The following is an 18,055-nucleotide window of genomic DNA, read 5'->3' as shown; positions in this document are numbered from 1 at the left end:
CAGGCTAACTCCGTGCAGAAACCAGTTGCTTCCCACATGTAGAAGAGACAGGTGATCTCTAAACAGACGTAGAACATCAAAACAACAAATGATGGTGTGTAACACACACAAAATGTTGGGGGAACTCGGCAAGTCAGCAGCATCTATAGAGGAGAACAAATAGTTTTCATTTCAGGACTTGATATACACCATCAAACTCCTGCAGGTATTTGAATCTAGGACAAGTGTGTAGGTAGGCAGTCAATCTAGGGGGTATGTGGAGAATTGGTTACATAGAAAATTGGTAGGGGATAGACAGTACTGTTTTCAGACAAGATTATTACCATTGAATATTTGCAGTTGCTGATCTAATTTCTGTTCCATGCTGCATAGATGCTTGTGTGCTGTGCTGTATGCTACCATCCCATCCCTTATCCCCATTCCTAATATAAAGATTTCTATTAGGTAAGAGAGCTAAGGCATGTAGGACAGGAGCAGGTGAACAAATTTGAGGTGCAGACCCATCATGATCAAATGAGACATTGCATACCTTTAGGTCATCATCCAATTTGGGGTCACAAAGATGGTCAACAGTATAAGATTGGTTGGATTATTTCCTTTGACAGGACAATTGACTTGGTATCATCATAATCATGTTTGGCTATTACAAAGTAATCCATTCATTTACAATATAAAGTCTATAAACAAGATTTGCCTGCATGTTGACAGGATTATTTTTGTGATCTCAAGACTCCTGCCATCTTTAAATGGGCCCATTTTGAAGGAAAGAGTTGGAAACAGCTGGTCTAAAGGAATGGAAGACTAATTTTATCAACTGCTCCTGTATTTTGCCTTCTGTCTCAGATGTTGGAGATTTCAATAGTCTCTGAAATTTTTAAAAACTATTAAAATAACTGCTCGGTGTAATTTAATTGTTTTTAAAATATTGTACCAGGTGCTCACAATGAAACTATACATACAACCCGCAAGTTATGGGGAGGGGTTGGGATGGTTGTATTCATTTGTATTTTTTATATTTAGTTAGATACAGTGCAGAATAGGCACTTCTGGCTCTTCGAGCCGTGCAGCCAGCAATCCCCGATTTAACCCGAGCCTTATCACGGGACAATTTACAATGACTAATTAACCTACTCACCAATACATCTTTGGAATGTGGGAGGTAACCGGGGCACCCGGAGGAAACCCACGTGATCACAGGGAGAATTTGCAGACTCCTTACAGACGACAGCGGGAATTAAACCCAGGTCGCTGGTACTATAAATCACCGTGCTAACCACTGTGCTACTGTGCCACCTCAGATTTTTTTTAAATCTATATCACAACTATAGTAATGTCAAATGATATTATTTGCACATGCATCAAGAAATGCAAGTTGAAAAACAACTTGTGAGAGTAAATATTTATTCTATATCTCAGATAATTTAATAGTAAATTGTGAATATTCATTAGATTAAATTTCTATTACTGAAGATCTGTAAAGCGGGGGGATTGCTGGTAGTCAGAAGTTTTTCACATATTTCATATTTCCATATTTGCTTATAATATATTTCAGCCCACCAGGCCTATGATCACTCATAGAGCATTCCAATTCCCCATTAATTTTCTATGCAACCTGTTCTCTACACATTCCAATCAACTTCTTCCCCACCCCTCCCAACAGATTAGGGGCTATTCGCAGAGGCTAGTTCACCTACCGACCCATTGGCCTTTGGGATGTGGGAGACAACTGGAGCACCCAGAGGGAACTCAGACAGCTACATGGAGAATGTGTAAAGTCCACGCAGACAGTACTAACTCAAATGAGAAATTCCAAAGTGTAGGCTATGATGTTGGTCAGAAAGCTGGAGAAACTAGCAGCAGAAACAATGACAGTGCAAAGTTAAATTTAATACATATTGTAAGTTCCTGCATGTTAATTACATTATTGGAGGCAGCTAGTTTAATGGCTGTGGGCGTAATACAGTTGCCACAGTTTTAACATCTACTTTTGTGTTGATCAGGTTTGCAGGACGGCCTGGTGCTTATGCCAAGCTGTTTCACAGGTGGAGACTGGAAGAGGTAAACCAGTTATTATTTGAATTCACCATAGCCGTAATAACCTTCATGCCAATAATTTTTAACTGATGTTTAATTCTTGAATTCTGTAAGATAGTCAAAATCACAGTTCACAATTATATTACATGATGACATAAAAGAGTCAATTATTTATCATGAAATTCCCTTTGCACTGTTGAAAGGTATTGGTACTTGTTCATATGGTTTTGATTAAACCTTCCAAGAAACATCTATGAAGTTAGAGCAGTGGATGTATTGTATATGGATTTCAGTAAGGTATTTGATAAGGTTCCCCATGCAAGGCTCATTCAGAAAATAAGGGGGTATGGGATCCAAGGAGACTTGCTTTGTGGATCCAGAACTGGCTTACCCAGAGAAGACAAAGGGCGGTTGTAGATGTTTCATGTTCTGCGTGGAGGATGGTGACCAGTGGTGTTCCGCAGGGATCTGTTCTGGGACCCCTCCTCTTTGTGATTTTTATAAATGACTTGGATGAGGAAGTAGAAGGGTGGGTTAGTAAGTTTGCTGATGGTGTGTTGTTCTTCATCAACCATGGGAATGAGTTCAAGAGCTGGCAGGTAATGTTACAGCTATATAAGACTTTAGTTAGACCCCACTTGGAGTACTGTGTTCAGTTCTGGTCACTTCATTACAGGAAGATGTGGATACTATAGAGAGAGTGCAGAGGAGATTTACAAGGATGTTGCCTGGATTGGAGGGTGTACCTTATGAAAATAGGTTGACTGCACCTGGCCTTTTCCTCTTGGAGTGACAGAGGATGAGAGGTTACCTGATAGAGATGTATAAGATGATGAGAGGCATTGATCATGTGGATAGCCAGAGACTTTTTCCCAAGGCTGAAATGGCTAACGCAAGGGGACATAGTTTTAAGGTGCTTGGAAGAAGGTGCAAGGGGGATGTCAGAGGTAAGTTTTTCACACAGAGAGTGGTGGGTGCACGGAATGGGCTGCCAGCAAAGATGGTAGAGGCGGATGCATTAGGGTCTTTTAAGAACCTTTTAGATTGGTACAAGGAGCTTAGAAAAACAGAGGGTATGCGGTAGGGAAATTCTAGGCAATTTCTAGAGTAGGTTACATGGTTGGCGTAACATTGTGGGTTAAAAAGCCTATAATGTGCTGTAGATTTCTAGGTTTCTAAACATCTTCAAGCAAATGAACGTATAATGTATTGTGTCCTTTAACATACACAATCTGGACTACAGTATGATAACCAACACAGAGCTTGAATAAATTGAATATCCCAGTCATTATGTGCTGTGTCGTATGACGTGGGCAATTTTGGTCTATCCATGACCATGATTGTTCTTTGCAAATTTTCCTACATGTGTGGTTTGCCACTGCCTTCTTCTGGGCAGTGTCTTTACAAGACAGGTGACCCCAACCTGTAACTATACTCTTCAGAGACTGTCTGCCTGCCATCAGTAACCTCATAACTAGGACTTCTGATATGCACCAGCTGCTCATATGACCATCCACCACTTGCTGCCATGGCTTCACATAATCCTGATCGGGGGTCTAAGTAGGTGCTACACCTTGCCCAAGGATGACCAACAGGCTACAGAGGGAAAGAGCATCTTATACCTCCTTTTGTAGAGACTTATCTCCACTCGGCCACCCAGAATATCCTAGTACGTGGTTGTTAATGTACACCATATTATTAGGAACATTGGGGAAGGCTTGTTCGTTGGATAATTGTATCAGCTTTTCAGACATATTTATTGATTGAAAATAACTGTCCACATTTTAATAATGTTTTAAGTTCATGAGAGCCCAGGAGCACTGATAAATGTTGAAAGGGTACATGTGTAATGGAAGTAATGGGACAAATATCAGCACCCATTCATGTCTTATGTTACTTATCTTTATTGAAAGCCATTTGGAGCCCCGCCAACCCAATTATTCTTTCAGTGCAAGGAAAAGACAAAATCCTGGACTTAATCACATCTACAGGTCAAAATACAAAAGCATCCTGCAGTGGATGCTGCAAATCTACAGAATAAACATGGAAAATTCAGGAAATATTCAACAGGTCAGATAGACACCAACAATATCCAAGGAACTAATTTCAGCTTACTCACGTTCCATCAAAAATGTTCTGTATTCTGACGGAACATCCTGGACATGAAATGGTAACAGTGCTTCTCTATACAGGGGATGAAAGAAGTCAGGATAAGAATTTCTCCTACTCTAATATTAATTTTATATTTTAATAATTATTTTCCATTTGAAAAAAGTGTTATCAAAAGTGAGTTTTATTGTAGCAAATAAAAAGGAAGGAGGTGTAAGCAGAGTGGCCATTGTTGGAGCGAGGCAGTATCAGATTGGTCCAACTTTGATTCAACAGGCTTAGGCGACCACAGACTTGGGCAAACACAGATGCAGTCTCTAAATAAGTCTCCAGTAAGTTCTTTTTCCATTGCTACATTGCTAGTACACTGAGAATGGGTCCAGATTTTGTGGTATGTTCCTTCTGTGAATTGAGGGAACTCTGGGAGATTCTTCATTCTCCCTGATAATTACATCTTCACTGAGTACACTGACCTGAAGCTCCTTAGAGACCATGTTAAGAAAAGGGAACTTAAGCTCATACGGGAAAATATACTACATGAGGTAGTCAACCCTAAACTGGAGGAGGCAGGTACCTGCATGACTATCAGAAGAGAAGAAGGGAATAGGGAGCCCGTACAGAGTACCCTGTGGCTGTTCCTCTTCAATAGGTTTCAATAGGTTCAATTTAATGTCAGAGAAATGTATACAATATACATCCTGAAATTCATTTTCTTCACAAACATCCACAAAACCGGAGGATTGCCCCAAAGAATGAAGGACAGTTAAATGTTAGAACCCCAAAGCCCCCTCAGCTCCCCCTTCGCATGCATAAGCAGCAGCAAAGCAATGAACCCCCCTCCTCAACAGCAAAAAAGCATCTGCACCCTCCACTGAGCACTCAAGTGTGCAGCAAAGCATCAATAAAGACACAGACTTGCAGTACCCCAAAGACTACTCATTCACCCAGTAATTCAACATACCGCAGGCTCTCTCCCTCCCTAATAAATGAAAAAGAGGTGTCCCAATTTCATAGTGAGAGGGGAGACATAACAAAACAACTCACTGATTTATGCTGTTAAAAGTCTGTTGCGTCGCTTTTTCCAAGATCAGTGCCCAAAGATCTTGGGTCTCTGGGCACACAGCCAGCAGCCAGTTCGCTGCTTATGATCTTCCGTCTCCCACAACACACCAGATTTCTGCAGCAGCATGGACCTCGAATCCGCCTGCCTCCAGAGCCATGAAAATCTGGCACCCTGAAGGCACCTAGTCTTCTTGGGCACATCGTTGGCATATCGATAAACAGCCGGTCGTGAGGCCCTGAAAGTGGATCCCATTCCTGCAAAGAACCAAAGTCAGCATGTAACTTCAGGTCAGAACCCTGAAAAAGGAAAAAAGAGATAATAAAGATGGAAATAGAGCTGTTTCCAAAGATGCAAACAAAGGAGTCGCCATTTGGCGTCATCATGCTAAGCACCACTTAGTATAATAAGTATACCACTTTGGATTCTGTTGGAGGGATAACCTATCGGGGGAAGTTGCAGAAAATTGTTCTCTGGCTCAGAAGAAATATGGGGAGAAGAGGAGTGAAATTGTGACAGGAGATGCCAAGGTCAAGGGAGTCGACAGGAGATTTTGTAGACATGAAAAAGACACTTGGTTAGTAGGATAGTATTTAGTATAGCAGAAGTAGCATTCTTGTTGCCTTTGGATCAGGACAAAGGGGGATCTGGATCTCCAGGGATGAGCTCAAATCCCACCATAGGATCTAGGGACATAGCTATTAATGCAATTAAATGTTAGTTGACAGATATTAACAAATCATCAGTGTTGTCATACTTAAGCAAATTCATTCAAAGAAATGTGCCAACCTTGCCCAGTCTGTGCATTACCGCTATCTACAGGTAGATTTAAATGTAAACCTGCCTTTCTATCTTTTCTGATGTACCTCTCCCTTATATTTGGTGCAGTGTCATCCCAGTGGCTGTTTGATTGACCTCTGCATGCAGATGGGAATCATCATGGTGCTGAAGCAAATGTGGAACAACTTTATGGAGCTCGGCTACCCGTGAGATTTCTATTTTATCTTCAGCTGTCTGGTAAAGCCAATGATCAGGGCTGAAAAGCCAATTAAAACTGAACTCAACGAGACATTGAACATTTCCCTTTGGTTCTGCTAACAGCTTGAAGGGCATTCAATATACACGAACTGCCACCAATTAAAATCATTTTCATTGTACACTTGTGCAAGCAATGAGAAATAACTTGGATGAAAAGAAGGTCCAGAGTGAGCTGTCTTGGATCTCATAGGGAATCCCTGGGTTCTCCTGCCTCATGGCAGACCCCAACCTCACATTGCATGCTTAATCGTCTTTAGGCCACCAGCAGACCTTCCATCACTGTCCAGCACTTACTATTCCCATCAGATTAGGGTCGGAGTCTGTGTAATCTGCTGCTGGTGTCATGGGAACTCCCCTTCCATCCCTATTGGAGGTTCAGGACTGACTGATCACCTCAAAGAGGTGAATATGGATTAAAAATGGTGGGAGCCACAGTTAATCTAGAACCCCAGGTTGCTACTGCCATCTCCGGGATATAAGGTTGATTCCTGGGGTTATTGATGAGATGATTTGCCAAGACAGGAATTTCAGGATGCAGTGAAACACCTGCTTCATTGAGTTTTATTTGAATTTCTCAGTTTCATGTTCATGATGAGGTAATCATGAGAGTTTGAAGAACTCTTTTGTACTATTTATTTATCTTTTTACTGTGACAGACGGTAATTTTTTATGACTTGCCCTGTGCTGCTGCCACAAAGCAACACATTTTTATGACATACACTCAGTGGCCACTTTACTAGGTACACCTGCTCATTATTGTAAACATCGAAGCAGCCAATCAGCTCCCTAATCAAATTTGGTTCACCCAGTACAGAATTGTCTTTCCCCTAGCGGGCTCAACCACATGCTATTCTAAAAGCCATCTCGTGGGCAATCTACAAATTCCCTCTCTTGGGATCCAGCATCAACCCGATTTTTCCAATCTCCCTGCATATTGAAATCCCCGACGACTATTGTAACATTGCTATTTTTACATGCCTTTTCGATCCCTCATTGGAATTTGTACCACACATCCTGGCTGCTGTATATAACTCCCATCAGGGTCCTTTTACCCTTGCAGTTTCTTAATGACACACAAGGATTCTATCTCTTCAAACCCCATGGCCCTCTTTCTAGAGATAAGATTTCCTTTTTTACTAACAGAGCCACTCCACCCCTCTGTCTACCTGCCTATGGTTTCAATACAGTCTGTATTCTTGGATGTTAAGCTCCCAGCTATGATCTTCTTTCAGTCACAACACAGTGATGTCCACAACATCATACCTGCCAATCCCTAACTGCGCCACAACATCATCTAGCTTAGTCTGTATACTATGTGCATTCAAATATAACACCATCAATCCTGTATTCATCACTCTTTTCAATTTTGCTTCCACGTTGCGTTTCCAACTCATCCCACTGTCTACAATTTTGCTTGCTCATCTGCCTGTCCTTCCTCACAGTCTCGCTACACACTGCATCTACTTGTATTCCAACTGCCTCATCCTCAGCCCTAACTCTCCAGTTCTCATCCTCCTGCCAATCTAGTTTAAACACTTCCCGACAGCATAAGCAAACCTACCCATAAGGGTATTGGTCCCGCTTGGGTTCAGGTGTAACCTGTCTTTTTGTACAGTGATACCTTCTGCAGAAGAGATCCCAATGATCCAGAAATCTGAAACTCTTTCCTCTGCACCACTTGCTCACCCACTCATTCATCTGCAATATCATCCATATCTATCCTGTTCCTTCCCTGACTTGCACGGGGGTGGGGGGGCTCAGAATCCTGAAATTACTACCTTGGAGGTCTCACTCTTCGGCCTCATTCCTAACTCTCTATACTCTCTACACAGGACCTCTACCAATGTCATTGATGCCAATGTGTACCACAACTACTCGTTACTCACTCTCCCTCTTGAGAAAATTCTGCAGCCACTCTGAGGCATCCTTGACCCTAGCACTTAGAAGGCAACACATCATCCCCCCCTTTCTTTCTTTTTTTTTTGGTGTGTGCCTGCGTGCGTGCGAGTCTGTGCATGTGCATGTGCGTCTGCGTGTGCATTTGTGTGTGTGCATCTGCGTGTCCGTGCGTGCGTCTGTGATGATGTCTTTTTCATGGCTTTTACAAGGCGCGGAGCGAGAGAGAGAGAGAAACTGTGTGGCGCGCCACTCCTCACACAGACATTTTTGCAGTATTTTCCCTTTATTTTGCAAGGTCGAGTTGTGATCTCGACACTCAACCCGGCACGGTTGGAAAGCGTACTCAGGAGTGGACCCGACTAGTTCCGAGCCCGGGAACCTCCGCTCCCGGGTCCGGCGCTGATGTCATTGCGCCACCAGCCGGCCGTCCTTTCTCTTTCACAGCCACAGAATCTCCTGCCCGTCCCTCCCCCTCCAAAAATACCCTCCCCTCCTGGTCCTCAGAGCCAACCATAGTGATACTGGCCTGGCTACTGCTGTTGTACTCTGATAGGTCACTCTCAGTATCCAAAGGGCTATACTTGTTTCTGAGAGGAATGGCCACAGGGGAACCCTGCACTAACTGCTTATGCCCCTTACTTTTCTTGGTGGTCACCTTCATGCCTGCGCCTTGTATGTCTCAGTAAAATTCTTATCAATGTGGTTTTCAGCCTCCCAGATGGTTTTGAGTACATCTAGCTCCAGTTCCGTAACCTTGTCTGTCAGGAACTGAAGTTGGTTGTACTTCCTGCAAATGTAGTCATTAGGGAGACTGTTAGATACCATCCAATCCCACATCTTATAGGAGGAGCATTCCACTGCCTTAACTACCATCTTGCCTACATTTGTTATTCCTTTGGCTCTAACTTCTTATTTTAATTTTATACTTAAATTCTTCAATCAACTGAATGATTCCAATTGACTCAGCAACCTTAGCCTCTTCCTGTTCTCGCTGAAGCCTGTTGAGCCAGAACCTGATCATTTAACACTGGCCCACACTTAACAATGGCTGCTGCTATAATGGCTACTCTGCTCACACCTTGCTCCATCTCATTGGCCGTTGCTAAGTTACTAACAACCCAAGTAATCTCCTGCTCAGCAGACATGTCCTGACAGGCCACAAGCACTCTTTAAACCAGCTTCCAACTCAGTCCACGTTCTCCCACTGGCAGACAGGTTCTGAGAAACCCCAGTCATTTTTTCAATCTGTCCATCAATTCAGGACATCTACTGGTGAATCAGCTCTGCATTCTCTCCAGAATAATCACATCCTTTCTGTAGTGCAGTGACAGAATTGTACATGGAACTCCCAGTGTCATCTAACCAATGTTTTGTAAATTTGTAATTATTACATACAACTTCTATATTGTCTGCCTTGACTAATGAAGTCACTATACCATATGCCTTCTTGACTACAGTATTGATCCATGTTGCCTCTATGTCCCTCTGTGCACCACCATTCCCTATCATGCTACTGTTGACAGTACGTGTTCTACCCCTTTTTCACTTCCTAAAGTACATCACCTCACACATATTGGAATTAAATTCCAGCTGCTAATGCTCTGCCCAATTTTTTATCTGATTTAGCCTTGGAAGACTTTCTTTACTATCTGCAACACCACTAGTTTTCATGACATAGGACACTGGAAATACTGAACAGGCCATGCAGTATCTGCTGAAATAGAAACAGGAGCTAACACTTCAAATGAATGCCATATGTATATGTAGATGTCATAATATGGCTTTTCCCATGGTGTTCAACAAAATGTCATGCAAAAGGTTACCTGGCAAGTCCAAGGTCCATGGTGTCAGGTGTACTGTATCTGCATTGAACAAGACTACCTTACTGGGCGGAAGTAGGGAGTAGGGATAGACTTTCAGCGTGATCAGTTCTGGGATCACATATGTCAACAACAGAGGAAGGAATGAAATGCGCGTGTATACAAATTTGCAGATGGTGGAAGTGCAGGGGTGGGGAAAAGGCGAGCTGTGCAGAAGATACAGTTTACAAATAAATTTTACAGATAGATTGAGTGAGTGGGCAAAAGGTTAGCAACAGGAAAATAATGTGGGAAAATGTGAAGTTGCTTGGTTTGAAAGGAAAAGTGATAACACAGGTTATTATTTAAAAGTGGATTTGGGATTGTCTTTATGAATAAAGTACTGAAAGATTGCACACAGATGCAGTAAGTAACTAGGAAATGCTTACTTTTGAGGAATAAACTTTTCTCAGGCTTCCAGCTGGATAGGGGTATCAATTATAGCTGACTTTTCAATGACAAACTCTGCCATCTTCTTCAGGGATGATGCCTAGGCATGTCTAGTCTGGCGATTCTCCTTCTTCTTCTTGTTTTATGGCGGTTGGCACCCAGCTTAATGGTGCATTACCGCCACCTTCTGCTCTGCAGTGTGCAATAGACTTATATTACAAATTCCTTCGCCCAATCATACAGACATATATACCCTAACCTACATTTTATCCTCCCATCTCTGGCCATCCTAGTACCCTACCTTATTCATCATATCCTATTAAAAAAACCTGTACCCCTTAAGAAAGCTAAAAATACCCTGACCTGTGCTTTCTCACCCATACCCAGCAACCCTTTTAATGTGAATTCCTGCACCCTGAATTCCCTTAGACTGATTATCATCATCGCTCTCTGTATCCTGTACTTCCTGCAACTCAGAACTACATGTTCTACTGACTCCTCTTCCTGACATTCCTCACACAATTCTTTTCAACGGCATAAAGCTACTGTTATATATATATAACCAGACTGGACATGCCCAAGCATCATCCCTGAAGAAGATGGCAGAGTTTTTCATCGAAATGTTGGTTAAAATTGATACCTGTACCAGTCTGGAAGCTGGAAAAGAGTTTATTCACCATATATGCCGGGAGAGCATTATATCCTTTTTGCTTGCATTGTGATTCAAGGGGGTTGGAATGTAAAAGTAAGAGAAAGTATTAATTTTCTTTTCCCAAAAGTTAGAAGGCAGATGTCCTTTATGATGCAGAGTTGGGTAGCAGATAAAGAGAATGAAGGGAATATACCGCATGATTGAGACCAAGAGAAAATGAATGACTTGGACCAGTGCCAGTTGAGGGAATGTTTGTGAATGCTTTTTATTCTTTATGGAGGATTTGTAAATCAGAGAACATAGAAGAAAGAAAGGAAAAGAGTAAAATTCAGGAAATGGTGGCTGTTAGGAAATTGACTTAAGGGAGAATGCTGGGAAGGCCCAGTAGATCAGACAGCACCTGTAGAGAGAGAGAAGCTGAGTTGCATCAGAACAGCAAGAAGTGGGGGGAAAAACTACAAGTGCCAGATACCTGATACAAAAACAAAATGCTGGAAACACTCAACGACCCAGGCAGAGAAACTGATCTGGGCAATTCTGACATAAGAGCTGGGGTTGCTGGGAATGATTGGTTTCTGGAGGAGGGGACAGGGACATTTTGATTGGATGACCTTTCCGAGTGGGGCCAGCTGTCTTTGATTGGGGCATTGTTGCTGTCATCTCTCTACAGATGCTAACAGACCTGCTGAATGTTTCCAACAGGTTTTTTTTTTGTTTCGTGTTTCCAGCAGCTCTGTGTTCTATGTTTCACAGCTCCAGCATTATCTATTTTCCTGTTTTCTTCATTCCTTTTAATTACACATCCTCCTGGGCCTGTACTTTACGTACTCATCCTCCTGGGCCTGTACTTTACGTACACATCCTCCTGGGCCTGTACTTTACGTACACATCCTCCTGGGCCTGTACCTTATGTACTCATCCTCCTGGGCCTGTACTTTACGTACACATCCTCCTGGGCCTGTACTTTACGTACACATCCTCCTGGGCCTGTACTTTACGTACACATCCTCCTGGGTCTGTACTTCTCATACACATCCTCCTGGGCCTGTGCTTTATGTACACATCCTCCTGGGCCTGTGCTTTATGTACACATCCTCCTGGGCCTGTACTTTCTGCAGCTTAGCAGAATGAGGGTGAGGGAATCTCGTTGAAACTTAGCGAATATTGAAAGGTGTAGGTAGAGTGGATGTGGAGAGGATGTTTCTTACAATGGATAAGTCTAGGACCAAAGGGCACAGCCTCAATTTAGAGGGACATCCCTTTAGGACATAGATGAGACGGAATTTCTTTAGCCAGAAGATGGTGAATCTAGAATTCATTGCACAGATGCTGTGGAGCACAATTCACTGCATGTATTTAAAATAAAGTTTGAAAGGTTCTTGACTAATAAGGGTGTCAAAGGTTATGTGAAGAAGTCAGGAACTTGGGGTTGACAGGGAAAATAAATCAAACATGATGGAATGACAGAGCAGACTCAAGGGGCTGAATAGCCGAATTCTGCATCTATGTCTTATGGTCTTCATCAAGTTCTGTACTTATGTTATCCACATATAGTGAGGTGTACAAAACTACGAGGGGTGATTAATAAGTTCATGGCCTAAGGCAGAAGCAATCAATTTTAGAAAACCTAGCACATTTATTTTTCGACATAGTCCCACGGTTCCCTTCTTTGTAGAAGTGGTCCACAGCAGGGGTGATTGATAAGTTCGTGGCGTAAGACAGCCGGAGATGAGTTATTAACTTCAAACTTTCTGCATTATCGCTCAAAGAGTTGAACTGCACATGCATGTAATGAGAGCGTCTTGGACCTCCAGGTGGTCCACAGCAGGGGTGATTGATACGTTCGTGGCCGAAGGTAGAAGGAGATGAGTTATTCAGCTCTCGTTACATGCACATGCAGTTCAACTCCTTGAGTGAAAATGCAGAAAGTTTGAAGTTAATAATTAATATCCTTCTACTTTAGGCCACGAACTTATCAATAACCTCTGCTGTGGACCGCTTCTGGAGGTCCAAGACGCCATCTTCTACAAAGAAGAGATCCGTATGCTCCACGACAGCTGGACTAAGTGTGTAAATGTAGAAAAAGTAAATGTGCTAGGTTTTCCAAAATTGACTCCTTTTACCTTAGGCCACGAACTTATCAATCACCCCTCGTATATCAAGTGCAAGGAAGCACTGGCAGGAATTCGTCATGAAGAGTGATGTGCATTGCTGAGCATTTGCATTTTGCAGACACTACTTTCACTGGAGAAGTAATTTCTAGGTCTTTTTTATTTGCACAGCCTACCACCTTGTGGCAAGGAAAGTTAAACAATCCGTTGCTTTGATTCCAGTTAGCAAAGTGCAAAAAGAGCCAGCATTCAAGCAATTCAGACTTGCCTTGCTAACAGTCCAGGTTACACTGTGATTGTAAATGTGTTTCATATCTGGAAAGAGAAAAGCAATGAACCCACAGATTTGAGTTGCTTACCATTTTCAAAGTTGTTGAAAATCATTTTTAATTTGCAATATGCATATCAAGTTTTGGGCACAATATGCATATTCTGATCTGTTTTCAGGATCTCAATCAGGTTTAATGTTAGTGGCATATATTGTGAAATTTATTGTTCTATGGCAGGCAGCAGTACAGTGCAATACATAAAGGGAACTATAAATTACAGCAGGATAAATTAAATTAAACAAGTAGTGCAAAAAGAGAGCAAAAGTAATATTGAAGTAGTATTCATGGGTTGGTACATTGTCCATTCAGAAATCCGATGGTGAAGGGGAAGAAGCAGATCTGAAAACATTGAGTGTTTGTCCTCCCTGATGGTGGCAATCAAAAGAATCTTCATACATCCAGTTCTAATGTGCATTCGCAAATAAGTTATGTGTGTGTGCATGAGAGAGACAGAGCACAAATTAAAGACATTACTGTCAGGTATTAACTTATTACATTGTTGGTGCTCAGTGGAAAATAACGTCTGGATTGATATAGACTGTTACAGAATTGGTGGTCACGAAGGAAGGTGAAGAAAGCCAGTCAGAGTGAGAAGAATGACAATTACCTACCTCAGTGGGAGCAGGATTGGAATCTGCAGCCTATGAATATCCATGGACTGATAGATGAATATCTAGAAATGGGTAAGTACCAGACCAACATTTGTAATGTTATTGGATAAAAAGGCTCATGTATTTGAATAATTAATGTGAGCATTTTGATGGGCAATTATTTAACACTGTCATAGAACATAAAACAGTACAGCTCAGAAACTGAGCAAACCAGTAAGTACTACAACAGATTTTTTTTCCAGAATGTGTTTCATGGTATGACAATAATTAGTGGAACTTACCAACTACTGTATTTGTATTCCTCGTTAATAGCATATTAATAAAATTCACCTGTGTGGCATATTATCCAATTTTCAGCTGGGTTTATTAAACACATTTCATCAAAACCTTAGTCACTTTTGTAAGACTGGAAAAAGGAAACGCTTTGACAATTTAATTGAATGAAATAAATAACGTTGAAATTTAAAACTAATGTTAAAAAATATCAAGATCAACAAAAGCTTAGGTCAAATTTCCTCACCCTGCTGAGGAAACCTGTTTTCCTCAGCAGTACGAAGATATTTGACCTAAGTATTTGCTGCAAGTATGTAGCATTTTCCTCCTTTTTAGTGTAATTGGAATATAGCAAATCTTTAGAGAATATTTAAATATATCAAGCTTCATATTATTCAGCAACTCATGCATAAGGCTTTCATTTCTCTGGGGTGAGTTATATATTTATATTTTCAATTTCTATTCAAGACACTTGCCTGTTGCCACAAGGACCTAAGTCTTTGCTCTCTCTCTCACTCTCTCTCCCCCTCACACTCCCTACCTCTTACTCACTCTCTCTCTCGCACTTTCTCATTCTAACTTATTCATTCACTCTTTCACTCCTACTCTTTCTCACTCTCATTCTCTCTCTCTCTCTCTCACATTCATACTCTCACTCTTTCACCCTCTCGTTCTCATTCACCCTTTTCTCTCACTCTCTCTCATGCTCCCTCTCACTCTCTTTCTCACTCACTCTTACAATCACCCTCTCTCTCCCTCTCTCACCCTCTCTCACACAAACACATCTTTTTCCCCAAATTCCCAACATTTCTTTCTTTTCCTGGCATCAGAAAATTTCTAATTAGAGGTTTACATTTCTTTCCCTTCTTAAGTCGGGATACAAATTGATAGTCAGGCCTTGCTATTTGTTCAGATCTAGAGTTAAGCATGGAATTACAGATTTTCCAGTCTCAAAACAACACTCTTTACTTCCTGCTGCCTTTGAGCTAATCACAGACCCTAGACAACAGAGGAGAAATAGGACTATACAAATAAACGTCAAGGTTTGTATTTTATGTTTACTAAAATTCAAGTGAATTTGTTGAACACCATTATATGATATTCCTTCTGCTCTGCCATTAATAGACATTAACCTATCATAGGAAATAAGATTATCATTGCCAAAAATAATGGAATGAGGAATCAAGTGTAAGAAGCAAATTATTCCTTACTTAAACGATTGCCAATTGAAAAATCATGCCTAAAGCAAAGTAAGTAACTTGTCTAAGAGAGTAATGTTCGTTTAATTTGAAAAAATAATTTCCCTGTATTAAATGAAATAAATTATTTAAGCAGCTCTCCAGAATAGGTTTGAAACAAACTCTTACTGTGAGTTTCAGACTTCAGACTGGTTGGAATCCCAGATCTGAGAGAATAAACTTCATCTGGGCGCCCCAGGTAAAGCTATAGATGCAGCTTTTTTTTAGAGTCCTAAGAGATGTTTGAATGTAAGAGTTTTAGTTAGAATCACACTAAAATTACAGTAAGTACTTTCACAAAGGATACACCTACTTAATTTCAGGTACTTGATCTTCAATCCTGCATTGTCTAATTTAGTGCTTTCTTCAAGCCAAGTCAGATTTTAAAACCCTAAGGATGCACTTCACAATATCTGGTATCCCCGAGTGTTTCACGCGCAATGATATTTAGTCACTGATATAAGATAAGAAACAAGACAGCCCATTTGTGCATAGCTCACTTCCACAAACAATGAAACAAGACCTGAGCAAACCCTCTAATTTCGTGATTCAGATTCAGACTCATTTATTTATCACATGTACATCGAAACATAAAACCAAGATTATATCGACCACCCCTATTAACTCCGTGGTAATAAATGGAATGGAAATGGAAGCAGTGATGGAGTTTGTCTTTCTCGGTTCAAAGATTTCTATGGATGGTAACTGCAGCCATAACATTAAATGGCACTCACTCCTGGGAAGGACAGCAGTGGGAAATTTAGATAAAATACTGAAGAGCAGACACATAACATTGACTACGAAGATCCGTACAGTCAAGTCTATGGTATTTCCAGTGGTGATGTATGGCTCTGAGAGCTGGACTATTAGAGAGGCTGAATACAAAAGAATCAACGCCCTTGAACTTGGAACTTGGATGCTGGAGGAAAATGTTTCGTTGAGTTCGTTGGGCAGAAAGAAGATCCAACAAGTCAATACTTGAAGAAATCAGCCAGACTGCTCACTAGGAGACTTGATTATGAGACAAGAGCTCAGATATCTTGGCTACGTCATGAGAAGACAAGATTCCTTGGAGAAGACTCTCATATTAGAAGGTAAATGAAGGGAAGGACGACAGAGGCTACGATGGATAGATAAAATTATTCGGGCAATGTGTCTGACCTTGGGCGATCTTAGACAGGCAGTTTCCCACAAGAAGGCTTGGTGTGCGGAGTCCATGAGGTCATGAAGAGTCAGACTCGACTTAACAACTGAACAACAACAAACATCGAAACATACAGTGAAATGCGCCATGTGCATTAACAGCTGACACAACCTAAGAATGTGCTGGGAGCAGCCCCTAGATGTAACCACGTATTGCAGCACCAACACAGCTTGCCCACAATGTTCAACACAAGCAAGAAAAGTAGCAACACAACAACAGCAAAACAAGCCCCTTTGTTCCCTCGCACCCACCTAACATCACTCCAACCCCAGGACAGGCTCCGGCCTTCAGTTCTTGGTCCAGACTCACAGACATTGCACATGTAGGTCGACTGATAAGCATTGGCAGAAGAATGTGGAATGCCACCATGAGAGATTTTTATACCCGTGTGAAACTAGGCAGCTCATCTGAGAGTTATTAGCACTGACAGTGCAGCCCTTTGCAAACCCTGCATCAAAGTGTCAGCCTGCAATAATCACCGAACTCCCTGGAGTGAGGCTTGAACCGAGGATTGTAGGAGAAAAGAGAGTTGCCCATTGTGTCTAGCACGTTACATGTTTTATTAAATAATATTGTGACAGAGTATTATTCCTTAAGTCTTATCCTCTGTTGCAGAATGAAAAAAAAAGTTAAATCAAATGTTTGATTTGCTAAGGTCTGTGTTAATAATTCAAATTTACGTTATCAGTTTCATTTGGGTAAATGAATCAATCTGTATGTTTTCAAGCAGTCATAATTATGGCTCTCATTTCAATCTAGTCTTACAGTTTGGCTTCACAACCATATTTGTTGCTGCCTTCCCACTGGCTCCTCTCCTCGCTCTCCTAAACAATATCATTGAAATAAGACTGGATGCCTACAAATTCGTCACACAGTGGAGACGGCCGTTACCTGCCAGAGCGACAGATATAGGTAATATAGACCAGGGCATTTGCTGCCATTCCCAATGTAAAGATGAGTTGCTTGTTAGAACATTGACCCAACCTGGTCACTGCCAGCCGAATACTTAAAGTGACTGTACTGAGCATGAACTTTCCCCTCTGGTCAAACTGCATTATCCATCTGGGTAGCCTCCAACCTGATGGCATGAACATCAATTTATTGAACTTCTGGTAATGCCCCTCCCCCCCCTCGCCATTTCCCATCCCCTTTTCCCTATCTCACCTTATCACCTAGCCTGCCCATTGCATCCCTCTTGTGCTCCTCCCCCTTTTCTTTCTTCCATAGCCTTCTTTTCCACAGACCCTG

The 18,055-nt window shown here is 41.6% G+C and overlaps 1 protein-coding gene across 1 annotated transcript in view; it reads left to right on the top strand.

The window, feature by feature from the left end:
- The window catches only part of ano3 (anoctamin 3), a 586,826-nt gene that overhangs the window by 528,771 nt on the left and 40,000 nt on the right, over positions 1 to 18,055 (top strand). The window contains exons 20-23 of the mRNA XM_072272723.1: positions 2,001 to 2,058; positions 6,092 to 6,189; positions 14,019 to 14,164; positions 17,567 to 17,719. Of these exons, the coding sequence (XP_072128824.1) occupies positions 2,001 to 2,058; positions 6,092 to 6,189; positions 14,019 to 14,164; positions 17,567 to 17,719 (455 nt within the window). The remainder of the gene's footprint in view (positions 1 to 2,000; positions 2,059 to 6,091; positions 6,190 to 14,018; positions 14,165 to 17,566; positions 17,720 to 18,055) is intronic.

Source organism: Mobula birostris, chromosome 11 (genome assembly GCF_030028105.1).
Source record: "Mobula birostris isolate sMobBir1 chromosome 11, sMobBir1.hap1, whole genome shotgun sequence".
NCBI lineage: Eukaryota > Metazoa > Chordata > Chondrichthyes > Myliobatiformes > Myliobatidae > Mobula > Mobula birostris.
The sequence above is the reverse complement of the archived record's forward strand: the minus strand, read 5'-3'. Positions and strand labels throughout refer to the sequence as shown.